This window comes from Arabidopsis lyrata (assembly GCF_000004255.2).
Source record: "Arabidopsis lyrata subsp. lyrata unplaced genomic scaffold ARALYscaffold_9, whole genome shotgun sequence".
Taxonomy (NCBI): Eukaryota; Viridiplantae; Streptophyta; class Magnoliopsida; order Brassicales; family Brassicaceae; genus Arabidopsis; species Arabidopsis lyrata.
Window position 1 is genome coordinate 1,345,924 of NW_003302547.1, and position 13,488 is coordinate 1,359,411.

The 13,488-nt window shown below is 33.9% G+C and overlaps 1 protein-coding gene and 1 long non-coding RNA gene across 3 annotated transcripts; one reads left to right on the forward strand and one right to left on the reverse strand.

Annotated features, from left to right (window-relative positions):
- Positions 1-1,943: 1,943 nt before the first annotated feature.
- Positions 1,944-3,488, forward strand: LOC110227325. 2 transcript variants are annotated; one of them, XR_002331093.1, is made up of 4 exons: positions 1,944-2,154; positions 2,437-2,676; positions 2,785-2,894; positions 3,339-3,488. It is a non-coding gene; the product is annotated as an uncharacterized LOC110227325 (long non-coding RNA). The 2 variants fall into 2 exon arrangements; XR_002331092.1 differs by lacking the exons at positions 1,944-2,154; positions 2,437-2,676 and having other exon boundaries at positions 2,686-2,894.
- Positions 3,489-4,056: 568 nt separating this feature from the next.
- On the reverse strand, positions 4,057-5,190 carry LOC9299277 (gamma-interferon-inducible-lysosomal thiol reductase). The gene is given in 7 exon segments (XM_021019816.1): positions 4,057-4,087; positions 4,089-4,219; positions 4,336-4,428; positions 4,510-4,606; positions 4,608-4,630; positions 4,727-4,792; positions 4,933-5,190. Coding segments are annotated over 7 exon segments (699 nt in total).
- Positions 5,191-13,488: the final 8,298 nt, after the last annotated feature.

Here is a 13,488-nt window from a genome sequence, read left to right on the forward strand (position 1 = left end):
TTTTTACTGAAAGAACGGGAAATTGCTTGGTCCCCTTGTCTTATTAAAGATAACTAGATTGTTACCCGCGGTACACCGCGGGTTAATTATTTAATTTTTTTTGTCTTTTTATAAACTGATGAATTTGTTGTATATAATATTTTTTGTTGTACATTGCGAGTCACATGCGTTGTAACTAAAAATGAAAATTTTAAGTTGTATTTGTTTTGTTTTGTGTTTAAAATTGTATAATTGTATTTTGATTTGTTAATCCCAGGATTTCACCCGTGATATATTATCCCGTATTAATATAAATCCAAATCCGACCCGTCCCACCATATAATCATGTCCCGTAAAATTAAACATCATTTTGTTATTTCTTTTAATAACACTTTTATTTAAAAGACATATAATTCGAGTCAATTTAAAAGTTTGCTTTCAAATAGTTTCTATAATATATATATATATATATATATTTCAAATTAGTGTGTGTTTATAGACCAACCCGTAAAAATATTTTTAAAATGTATATTAAAATACTAAATAATTGTATTTCGATTTGTTAATTTTAAGATTTCACAGTGGTATATTGTCCCGTTTTAGATAATTGTAGAAATTAAGAAAATATCTGAATGACTCAATTCCGGGTCAGAGTAAAAAAAAAAATACGACCTGATTACGCAAATTTGTTTTTCAAAATGTTAATATAGATTGTACACATACTTTTTTCTTCATCGATTGAGTAATATATGTCCGTTTTAAAAAATTTGAATCATAGCATATGCAGAAAAAATCAAATTGTTTTATTAAGTATATATATTTTATAATATTTCAAAATAATATAAATATAAGATCATATAAAAGTGAAATGAGAATCATATATTTATGTTTTAATTAGGTAGAGAGGTTTTAGGAAATTAGTTCAAATTTGTTATATTAGCATTAAATAATCATATTTGATTTCTATATCTATAAAAATTGTAGAGAATATGCCATAAATAAAGAGTTTAGGTATAGTAATTAGTTGAGAAAATATATATTTTTAGATTTTATTGATTAATTTTCGTTTTTTAATTTTGTCAAAAATAAGGAAAGATCCGATTGAAGATTTCCGGGTCAAAATTAAACAAAATTTGACCCGATTAGGAACCCCAAAAAGTGTTGCAAAAATGTATAGTAGATAATTGTATATGTAACTTAACTAGGATATGACCCGCGGTACACCGCGGGTTAATTATTTGATATTTTTTGTTGGGCACCGCAGATCGGTTTTTTGTAACTCAAATTTTTAAATTTTAAGTTGTATTTTTTTTTTTGGTGTTTAAGATTGTATAATTGTATTTGAATGTTAATTCTAGGATTTCACTCGTGATATACCGTCCCGTATTAATATCGACCAAAACCCGTCCACCATATAACCCCGTCCCGAGAAATTAAACATCATTTTATTATTTTTATTTTCAATAATACTTTTATTTTAAAAACATATAATTTGAATCAATTTAAAAATTTGCTTTCAAATGGTAAATATAATATATATATTTCTGAATTTAATAGAGTTCATCTATATTATTAATATTATAAAATTTGCTAGAATTTAAATATTATAAATACTTAACAGTTTTATAAAGTGAAAATATTTAATAAAATTTTATTATAAAAACAAATAATTAACTCGCGGTGTACATTGGGTCAAATACGATGATTTAGTGCTAATATAACAATTTGGACTAAATTTCTAAATCATGTCTACCTAACCAACTTTAGTGGTTGGGCTTTAGACCCAATAAACATAAATTAAAAGAGTTGTATAAAACCCACAAGAGATAAGAACCCAATTTGAATCCATAATGGTCCACCAACGCTCTAAGTTTGTCTTTAACCAATAATGGCTGCAAATAGTCACCACCTGAGTTGTTTTGCTGTTTTTCGGAAGAAAAAAAAATATCTGAGAAACTGAAAAACAAAACTTTCTTTCCCCTAAATCTTCAGATTCAATTTCCGTTTTCTTAATCTTTTTTTTTTGATTGTTCGATTGTACCTTCGATTAGCAAATAAAGGAAGAGATCTTAGTAATTGACACTTAAACGAAGAGAGCCATGAATCCAACTGAACTACGAAAAGAACCGAAGTAATCGGTTCCAATCCAAATAAAAAAAAATTCGTGTTCCACTGGTAAGAGAAATTGTATGTTAATTATGTTATCTTGATCGATTATTCTCAATTAAATACTAAAATTCTTTGTTTATATGTGGGTGATACTGAAATATATGTATCTATGTCCTCTGTAACATCGATTCACTTTCTGAAGTAAAATTACATTATATTCCCTACCATGCCTTTTCACGACAGTACTCAGTTCTTAAACTCATTAATTTTTGATAATATGATTGGGAAGAACAGTGTATTCGTCTTGAGTCTTAGGATTCTGAATTCCTGTTTTGTTGTTGTTATAAGATTGGAGATGATAAGGCAAGGTAGCCGATTATCCTTAAAAGTCTAACAAATCAAGTGATGATCACAATCACAAAGATAAGCAACAGCTTATTTCTCTGAAACATTTCTGATTTTTCTGTTTTTGATATTGTTTACTAACATTTGTTTTCTTTCATAGGTGAGGAATAATTCTCGAATATTAAAGTTGTCTTTGTTGATCTGGCAAGAGTCATCTGTTTGACATAAGATGATCACAAAAAGGTCAGTATGAGACCAAAAACTTAGTCTAATTGATATTATAACAAAACAATATACTGCGGGATGAAAGCATACACATGGAATACAATTCAATGGTTAAGTGATGAATAGGATTCATGTCAGAAAGCAGCTTATCTGAAACAATGACTAACCTACAACGAAAAATAAACAACATCAAGCTCAGTATTTTGACACGAAACAATCAAGCAGTCATTCTGTTGGTATGTTGTGTTTACTTTTTGATAGAGATCGAAATGGTAATCGTGGTGTGTGTGTTTAGATCTTGGAAATGAGAGTGTATTTATAGTGTTTTGATAGGTTAGTAGTGTTTTAGGTTATAACCATATTCCAAGTATTAGATATCTTATAAAATATTCACGATCCTAAATCTAATAGAATATGCTATTGGAAATAAGAATAAAATAGTTTAGTTAGGAATCATTTCCAATTAAGTAGTTGTGATTGAATGTCGATTTATATGGCTTATTTGATGTAGGAAACAAACTTTAATGGGATCATAATTTGTAGCATTTTTTTAGGAAACAATTTGAATATAAAATATTTGTGTTGCATTAAAATAGGAAATCATTTGTTTTGCAAATATTAATTAGTTATAACTAATATATTGCCAAATCAATAATTAATTTCGTTTGGATTTTTTGTAGGAAAATCTCCAAAAAAGAAGGATCCAATTGAAGGAATTCCGAAATCCTTGCATTTTTTTTATGGCAAGTCTCATTATTTTCTGGATCCGAAATCAATATTAACGGGTCATTGAGTCGGGTCAAAAAACAAATTCCGGGTCAAAATTTTAACAATACCCGACCCGATTAGGAACCCCAAAAAGTGTTGCAAAAATGTATAGTAGATTGTTCGTATGTTTATGGTCTTCAGATTTTATCTCTGGTGACTTTGTGTTTACATTATACACTTTAGGTTTCATGGTGGTTTTATTTTGGACTCGGTTCAAGCTCTTCTGCTTCTCTGTTTCTGTTTTCGTCTGTGATCTTAATTTAGCGATAGGCTTATGAATCTACGCGAAAAAATATTTTTTTTGCGACCAAAGTTAAGTCCAAAGGAGAAGTCTACGAAGCAAAAGTGCGGTTTATAAAGTACCGTGTTACATTAGACTTACATCGATTTGGACGTCGTATAAAATACTTGTGGAAACCATCTTAGTGTAGTTTAGTTTAGGTGTTGTTCATGTTTTTTTCTTCAATATCTTTTTTTTTTTTTTTTTTTGAATGCTTTTTTCTTCAATATCACAAGGTTCATATATTAATTCGTACCCATAAAATTTATAAAAAGCCTTTATTCATCATTCCACTTATAACATACGACTTTAAAATCCATCTTAGTTCAATAAGAAGTTTGATAGTTAACTTAATAATTGATAGCTTTATCGGCATAAGACTTGAAGCTTCCACACTTTCCTCTTAGGTGACTTAGACATCAAGGCAGATGAATTGCAAACTTTTGGGAGAGCAGTCTTTCCTTTGTATGCTTTGCAGATTTGAGCCATGAGATCATCCATACTTTGTACGTTCTGCATCCCCAACCATAAAAAGAACACAATCAGTGATATACTCTTTTTGATTGATTCAAAAATGTAATGAATGAAGTCAGATTATTCATGAAAAAAGACTTTATAAGAATTTATACATCATCGAGTGGTTTGCCGTTGAGTGTGACCCATGGTACATATTCATGTGGCGGCTTCAAACTTATGGTTTGGGTTGCGTACCTAAGTATCAGCTGCAATTACAAATAACACATAAAAGAATGGTTAATTACATGTGTAATTATGAGTGTTTTTTTTTATTCATGTATACGTACCTTTCTCTAAAGATCACCATTTTAACAATCATTGATAGCTTTCTCACGTCCAGAGTTCTTAACACATGATTCCCAACCTTTTGTATCGTTTTCAACGCTGTATGAACGAGTAGTGTGATTTCTGCGTTACAAAACCATCACATTTGCCAAAATGAAATTCTAACATTCAGTTGTCCCTGAATAAAAATCTTAGCAAATAAATGCATTCGTTATATACCGGATCGGGCCATGTTCTTATAGCGCAAGCTTCAAGGGCGTTTAGTTTGCATTCCTCTTCACCATGCTTCACAAAATTCTCAAACACGATTAATTAGCGAAAGTATAACATTAACAGAAAATTTGTACTCGATCAAAAAAAACAAAAATCATACAAGTTATAGATATAAAAGATTAATTGAAGAGAGAGAGAGAAATAAAAAGAACCTGGCAAGTGATAGTCAGATTATCGGAGAGTTTGGCATTACCAAATGGAACCAGCTTGAGATGAGTGATTGTGTAGAGATCATAGTCAAAGATTTTACTTAGATCATCGACGATGAACTCCTGACAACCGGGACAAAGTGATTCATAGTAAAGATTGAGCTTCACTTTGTCGGAATCTCCAGCCACAAGGTTTTCTGAGAATGTAAGCAGGAGGACACAAGCAAATAACACAAGCTTGGTTAAAGAATCAGAAGCCATTGTTACTAAAAGAGTTTGAGTTGAGTGCTTATGACTCCTGCCTTGTGTAAACATTTATAATACTTTTTTTACCGTTAGTGTAAATGCTTTTTTTACTAGCTCGAAACATTTTTTCACGTGGGGTCTCATTTCTTCGACTTTTGTTTCCATAGTAGTAACTCAAGATGCCAATATCTTACTCATTTCCTAAGTGTAGTGAGTAATCTGGTTAACAGACTAAGTGACTAACCGTTTTTATCTACCATTCGAGTATATATATATCTTAAGTATATAGTTTACAAGATGTTCTTTATGGACTAAAATACAATTCACACAGCTGGAGGTTCTACTTTTACATGTCTGAGTAGTTCTGATGCATCTGTCAAATTGCTAAACTATAATTGTTTGTTTCGGAAAACATTTCAACGTCAATAAGCTAATTATATTGGATGTGTAGTTTAAAGCACATGTAGAGTTATAGTTTTCCCCTTTAATTAATGCCATCGAGTTTAAGTTTGAATAAACTCAATTTTCCTCTTCACACTAATTAAGAATACTGGCTAAACAAAATTAAAAAAAAAAATGAAATTTTAAACTACTTAGACAGGTAAATGTTATTATTAACCAAAAAGATGAACTAATTAATTTGAATTGTTGTTATGAGATTAATAACATTAGAGAGCAAATCATGATCAGTTAGTTTCAATTTCTTTCTGTATATATTTTTCATGCAACTTATATCTTTACAATCTATGAATTTTGTATTCAATTCAAAATGCATGTTGATAAAATTATGCATTTGTTTTAGCACACCAAACTTTTTCTGATTAATTTAAGTTGTCTGTTTTACCAAAAAAATAGTTTTTCGGAGCTGAACTAATATTTTTATGTAGTAAACTAATTCTGATATGTGAGATTTACAAAGGACGAACAATTAGTTCTTGCCCCATAAATGTTTTGAGTGAAATTGTATTACTCTTGGATTTTCATTTTGCTTCACTCAAATGTTTTGGATTTAGATGGCGAGTTCACCGCTGCAACCATATATTTCGCAGAATCGTCACCAACTTGATAGGGCAAATGATGATTTTGTACTAAGAAAACTGATTGACTGGTTTAGTGTATGCCAATTTTTCTAATTTGAACATTTTGTGAAAAAGAATTATAGTTATAATAAGAGAAAAATTTATGGAAAAAATGTAAAAATCATTTAGTTAATATTTGTATTAAGATTTATATAAATCTAATATAATTAAAGGGAAAAAAAACCTAGCCGCTCTCCTCGTCTAGCCTCTCATGCACGGTAAAGCTCTGCGTTTGATGAAGTCTCCGGCACTGCCGGCGGCGCCATTATCTTCTTCTCTACCCTCACCAAATTAGTCGTCACAGTCAGTCTCTCCTTCCCAAAAGGACTCTTGGGTCAATTTGGCGAAGGGACAAGCTATGTCCATTACAGAGTTTCAACCAGATTTTGTTGTGGAGAACGGAGTTGCGAATTTCACGATCCCAGAAGTAGTTGTTGGTGCTTCGGTACCATTGTGGAAGAGTTATGTAGTTGGTTTTTTTATGGGGGATATATGCCCCACATGTTGGAACCATTCACTCAACCGTGAATCGTATTTTGACGGTCACCGACAAGTCTTCGAAAATTAATGTTCAGTTCCTAAACAAAACGACTGTTCTGTTTAGAATTGAGAGTGATCGGATCCATGAACATGTCTTGAAGCGTAGTTACTGGCATATTGGAAATATTCCTTTAGTTATTGATGAGTGGAACCCAGCGACTGTGCAAGCTCCACCAGATCTCCCGGCTATGCCTTTGTGGGTGGATCTGAAGGATGTGCCGCCGCATCTATTCTCTAACCAAGGGCTGAGTTTTCTTTCGAGCACAACTGGAAATTTTGTGAAACTGCACCCGAATACGGAGAGATGTTTTAGGTTGGATGTAGCACAGGTTTTGGTAGAGGTGAATCTACAAACATCTTTGGTTGATAAAATTTGCTTTCCTCATGACTCGGGGAAAACTGTAACTGTGCTGGTTAGCTACCCATGGCTCCCTCCGCATTGTAGCCTCTGTTCAAAATGAGGTCATAATATGAAAGATTGTTCGAAGAAAGTCTTTATCTTATCAACAGGAGATGCTAAAGATGACCAACGACGTGTAGGTCAAGCCATTGCAGTTGGGATTGATAGAAATACGGTAGAGAAAATGGCAAAAGATCTGATCCATGATTTGGAAAATTCTCAAGCTCTACCGTTAGTTGGTGTCTCAAATTCAGCACCAACAGAGGGTAGTGAGGAAGAGCCTGACCAAACCAAAGCTGCCTTAGATAATTCAATGATAGTGTCCAAAGATGAAAGCAAGAACCAGTGGACTATAGTTTCTCGGAAAAGCCCGCACTCTTCTCCCAGCCGCATGGGAAAGCCTGAGACACAAGGAATCGCAGATACTTCTTCTAATGGATTTAGTGGTGAAGAGGAGAACCAAGCTGCTGATCCAGATTCCACTATAATTCCATCTATTCAGTAAGAAGGAGAAGTTGTGGATTATGATTCTGAGGATGAGGATGCACCACCAAAGTTAGTTGATGTTAATGAGAAAGCTACTAAAGAAGAAGTAAACCAACAAAAAATAACTGTGCTAGATCTCGTAAACACCAGAGTCGTTCACGAGGACTGGCAAAATCAATGGTGAACCGTAAGGAGTCTGGAATACCAAAACCAAATTCCTCGCGGAAGTTATGACGTCTTTCTAGAACGTTTATATCGTTCAATGTGCCGAGACATAAAAAAAAAGCATGCCAGATCCATAGATCATGAGATGCCACTACTTCAAGAATAACAGTGGTGGCTCCCTTATCGCCTCGAGTAAATTGACCTCCACGCTGTAGGACAATTTTTCCATTCCCAGTGCATGCAATCAATACTCCCAATCATCCCCAGAAACCCTCATATCTCACTAACATGCATAATTCTCTACAGGTCATCTTGAGTTGGTGCTCTGAGATACTCTTGCTCATACAGTCGTATGATTCCTTTGGAGAATCTTCGCAAGCACTCCAAAACAGTATTACCTCTAAGTTTGATGTATTCATCCACTGAGTTGGCTGCTATACCATATGTTAACATTCGCATGGCCGTAGCACATTTTGCTAGTGGAGATATACCTTCTTTCTTAGCAGCGTCAAATCGTTGGGTGAATTAGTTGTCGCTGCTTGATAGGTCTCCAACAATCCGAAGGAAAACATGTTTTCGCATACAGAATCGCCGACGAAACATTGCATCGTCATATGTAGGTTCATTGGCAAAGTAGTTGTCAATTAGTCTTTGTTTTGCTGCTGCATGATCTCTCTTGAAGTATTTTCTCTTGCTACGATGTGGATAGTCTTCTTCTATTTTGTTTCGGCGCTCTCTAAACCGGTTGATGATATACCTCTCTTCAATTTCAGACTGCTTTTGGTAAGCTTCGATATCAAAAGGATATTCTGATGGAGCCATTGAGATTTTTTTAGTAAGATGAAATTTGTGGTATTGGTACATCAATGGAAGAAAGAGTCCCTATTATAAAAAAAAAATGGTTAGAGGATTGGATTCGAATTGAGTGGTTGAAACCCAAAAGACACGGATAAGGATAAGATTCTCTTATTAAAAGCCAAAACTCACGGATTACATTATTAAAGCATAACATGCCAATACAAATTATTAAAGGAAGAAAGTGACAAACATTATTAAAGCATAACGAAACAATACAAATTATTAAAAGAGACAATGACAAACAAATATTACTAAAGGAAAAAATGACAAACACACATTATTAAAGCATGAAGTGACAAAATACAAATAGCCACTTGACAACAATTAATTTCCAAATAAATCGTGGCTCAACTTCTGTAACATCTCTTTGCCCTTGTCATCGAGATGTTCCTTTTCAGTTAGCTTAAGATACATCTTCATCTTCTTAGCCTGTGTCTTTTCCTTAATCAATTTGTTTGCCTCCTTTTGCAACATGGCTATGTTGTTCAATCGATCTAACTCTTGTGTTTTTAATTGTTTGAATTCATTCCAGTCTTCGTTGACCACTTCCAAGGCTGCGCCCTTACCTTTCTTTTTAGCCTTTTTCTTAGCAGCATCCCTCCCCATTGGACGAGTACTATATCCTACAGAGTTGGCGTCACTACCATCACTCTCGTGGGCTCTCTTAGATCCACTGCTTCCAAGCCAGTATTTTTTCCTACTTGACTACCATAACGTGGTTGATCACGGATTGCGAGTTACTCTTTTATATATTTGAAATTTCCATTACCAACACTTGAATATAGTTCATGCGCTTTCGCCAATACATCATCCTCCGACCACCCACTTCGTTGCATGTGTTTAGTGTTATCGTAAGCGCCAACCCATTTGCCCAAGCTTTTGTTCACGTAGTTGTAGTGATTTCCTGCACGAAACTCCATCGCGCAGAGTATCAATGAGCCATGCTCATTACAGTACTCAACAATTTTACCCCAATATGTATCCTCATTTTGGTTTCTGCCAACGACGCTATCTGCTCCATATTTAATCCACCCACTCAGTAGCACCAAATTTTGTTCAGTGGTAAATTTGGAGCTTCTCGGACGAGCAGGAGTTGAATCCTCTTCATTTGGAATGGCTTCATGAACACTGCTCATACCATCAAGAGCCATTTGTGTAGAAAATTTGGGGAATTCAGTTGCTCCAACACTTGTATTAGTTTGATTACTCATTGGAGCAGAAGAATAAGAGGGTGCTTGAGATAAATACGACATCATCGATCCATGATATGGACGATAGTTTAGAACAGTTGACGGCATGAAGCAATTTGGTGGATATCCATAATTTGGTATATGTTGGGGATGGTTAGGAGATTGATTTTGAAACTGAAAATTGTTGAGATTTAAGTAGTTAAAAGGGTAATTAGAAGAATTTTGAGAGCTAGCTAAAAGGATTATTATTAGGATCCATTTCAGTAAAAAGACAGGTAAAACAATAAACAAGAGTTTATGAAGGCTGATAGCAAAATTATAGTAAAAAATATGTTTTTTTTATGTGTCCAAATGAAAAGAAACAAGTCTCTATTTATAGAGTATGAAAATGATGAATCTTGGTATAAAAAATTTAAAATAAAATTTAATATTTTATGAAATAAACAATCTCAAATAATTGGGTTGGATAAGAAATATCTAAAATCTCAGTATCCAATAAAAACAGAACACATGTCATTATCCAAATATTATCATATAATTAAAAATTTTACCCATTCATTGATTGTCATGTGGCACTGTGAGACCCATATTTTTTGTTTCAACGTCGTTGAAGAGATTCAACTACGTTGTCTCCACGTCATTTTTTCTTTTTATGCAACATACCATTGTAAATGATTCAATAGTTGAATAATTATTTCAACTGTTTTAAAAAGGACCATTGTAAGTAATCTAATAGAGTAAAACTAGGACAATCGTCTTAGTCACTGTTCCAATTTCTCTCTCTTTAAGATATTAAAAAGTTTCAGATCTAGGATTGGGTTTTGGACTCCGTTCTTCACCGCAAGTCCTGAGATTGCATGATGAAGCAGGAGCGAGGCAAGCTTTCTTCCCAGTATTGGTGTGTTGTGGAGTATCAGATAAGCATGGCAGTGGCGACCCCTTCTCGGCGGGCGAGACACTTTTTTCCGATCTACTGGTAGAGAACATCGGTGATGGTTCGGTGAAGTCTCTCATGGCTCAACCGCCCAGATGGACGATGTGGCTGTGGCAGAAGGTGCTTGTGGATCGGTAGGTTCTCCGGTGCGTGTTCGATAGTTAACGGTAGATCCAATTTGGATTTGCGCTAGCTTTCTTGGGTTAATGCTTCTAACGGATTGTCTGAGCCATCACCCTTCCCTACCCGCCGTGTCTTGTCTCCAGCGAACTGGATATGAGGGTTGCTGGTATCTCGAAGAATTTTGGGTCGAAGGTCTCAAAGGTCAAGGGCTTGGAAATGTGTTAGTCATTTTGCTAGGTCGGGGACTCGACAGAGAGGGTGGCAGAGAGTAGGAAACTTGGTTTATTCCGTAAGGCTTGTTGCATGTTCGACCAATCATCGATAACAGATCAGCGGCGTGATTCATATACTCTGGCCAATGGTTTCGCTCTGGTGGTCGTGTATATGACGATTCTGTTAAATCGGTTCGCTACATCCATTTCACCGCCCAGATCCAATCTTGTATTTCCTTTTCCAGTTGCCGTAAAATTTTCTATTTTTTGTAACTGTGAATGATTGTAAATCTCGGGCCTAAGCCCAATTGGGATTGGCCATAATTTCATAAATAAGTTTTTATTAAAAAATAATACATAAATAAAATAAATCTTTTAATAATTAAAAGAGAAGTAGAAATTGAAAAATTATCAAAATTGCCACTCAATTGAGGCAGTTGGAGAGTGTTAATTGCAATTGAAAAGGGTTAATTCGTCAAAAAATCTCATTAAAGCCATATGGTCCGCGCCTTTCCTAAACGGTTGGTTAATGGTTCCAATACTAAAACGGATAAGTAATCAGGTTAGATCATTTACAAAAATATAACATTCAATCATAACCATTCATCTTTTATGGTATTTATAGAAGCATATTTGAACTAATTACAAAAAGATATCTATGAATCTCGCCTAATGGATAATCAAATATTTTAAAAATTTTATCTTCTCTTAAATCCTAACTATAACCTACTATTCTTTTTTTTTTTGGGCAAAAAACTATAACCTACTATTCAATATCCTTATTTCCCATATCAAAAATATATTTCCATTAACATTTAAGATATTTTAACTTACGCTCCAAGATTTTCGAACATACTGGAGCCAAAAACCTTACCCTCATTCTACACTATATATAAGAACATCATTCTCATTTGCCATTCATCAAGAAATTACTTCTATTCATAGCAAACGTCTTTTTCGTCTCTTTTAGACAATGTCTTAATCTTTTGCTTGGAAACTGCAAGTTAGTGTCTCGCATACCTGGAAAACATTCACGACCAATCCAATTTTGTAAGTACAAGATGGAGACAAAACCTTAAGCATCTAAACTATCTATAAATGTTTTTATACATTTTACATTCTAACTCATCTATAAATATCACTATTTCACGGTATTTGTTTAAGAATAAAATATAAAATTTATTCAAAAAATATGTTTTTACATCGAGTACAGTGTTTGTTTAAAAAATTTTACCTTACAAATTTCAAAACGGAAAACTGGGAACTAACTTCTCTCTTTATCTTGAGGCAAACCAAACCGCCATGCACTCTTCATATCTTCTATCTCCTTTCTCTCGTATGGAAGATATCCTGTTTCGAACTTGCTTGTCTAGACGTTTGACCAATTGGATTGATGGTGTTGGGTCTCACCATGTCTTCTACTGTTTTGCTCCTTTCATAGTGAGTGGATTGCAAGCTGAAATATATATCTCATAAAAACAAGTGATCCTTTCCCAAAGAGCTATCCATAAGGAGCTTTAAGTATATGTTACCAAACTGTTGAGAAACGCTGGTTTAGTAGCTTAGAAACAAGACCCGACCAAACATTAGTTGAGTATGGACACATGAAGAATAGATGGTTGCAAGGATATGTATTTCACGGTATTTAACTAACTCAAGAATATGTATTAGTTGAATTTCATTTAGTATAAAGTTAAAATAACTTATTACTAACCTTTATATCTAAAAGAAACCAGATTTTACATGGAATCAAAGAGGAAAATATGTTCTAAAAGAAGGCAAAGAACAATCAAGAGTTGAAGGACAACATTTGTTTCAAATAAGATTGGAAAATGAATCACATTTGAAACTCCTATTTTGTTTTCTAAAAAGTTCAACATGTGATGAAGATTTAAGGAATTACAAAAGTATTGTCTACGAGATATACAAGGATGCATATTCGGCAAGAGGTTTATTAGACGAATGATATGGTACTTTTTAAGGAGTATTTTTTTTTTTTTTTAGCAACATAAAACTTCATTCATTAGAAATTTGCAACAAACACGGATAGCGCAATTTTAGCGAGAGAATCAGCCTCAACATTGGCTCCTCTCGGAATGAAAGAACACGAAAATTCCTTAAAACGAGAGATACAAATAAACACATCTGAGAGGACACCATGGACCTCCACCAGAAGATTCTTGGATGAGATAGCTTTTGCTAGGATTTGGCAATCAGTCTGTAGAGACAGAGACTGAATTCCAAACTCCAAAGCAGAGAGTAAAGCTGAGCGGATGGCTAAACACTCCGCCATTAAAGGGGAAGACACATGCTCGCAGATAGCTGA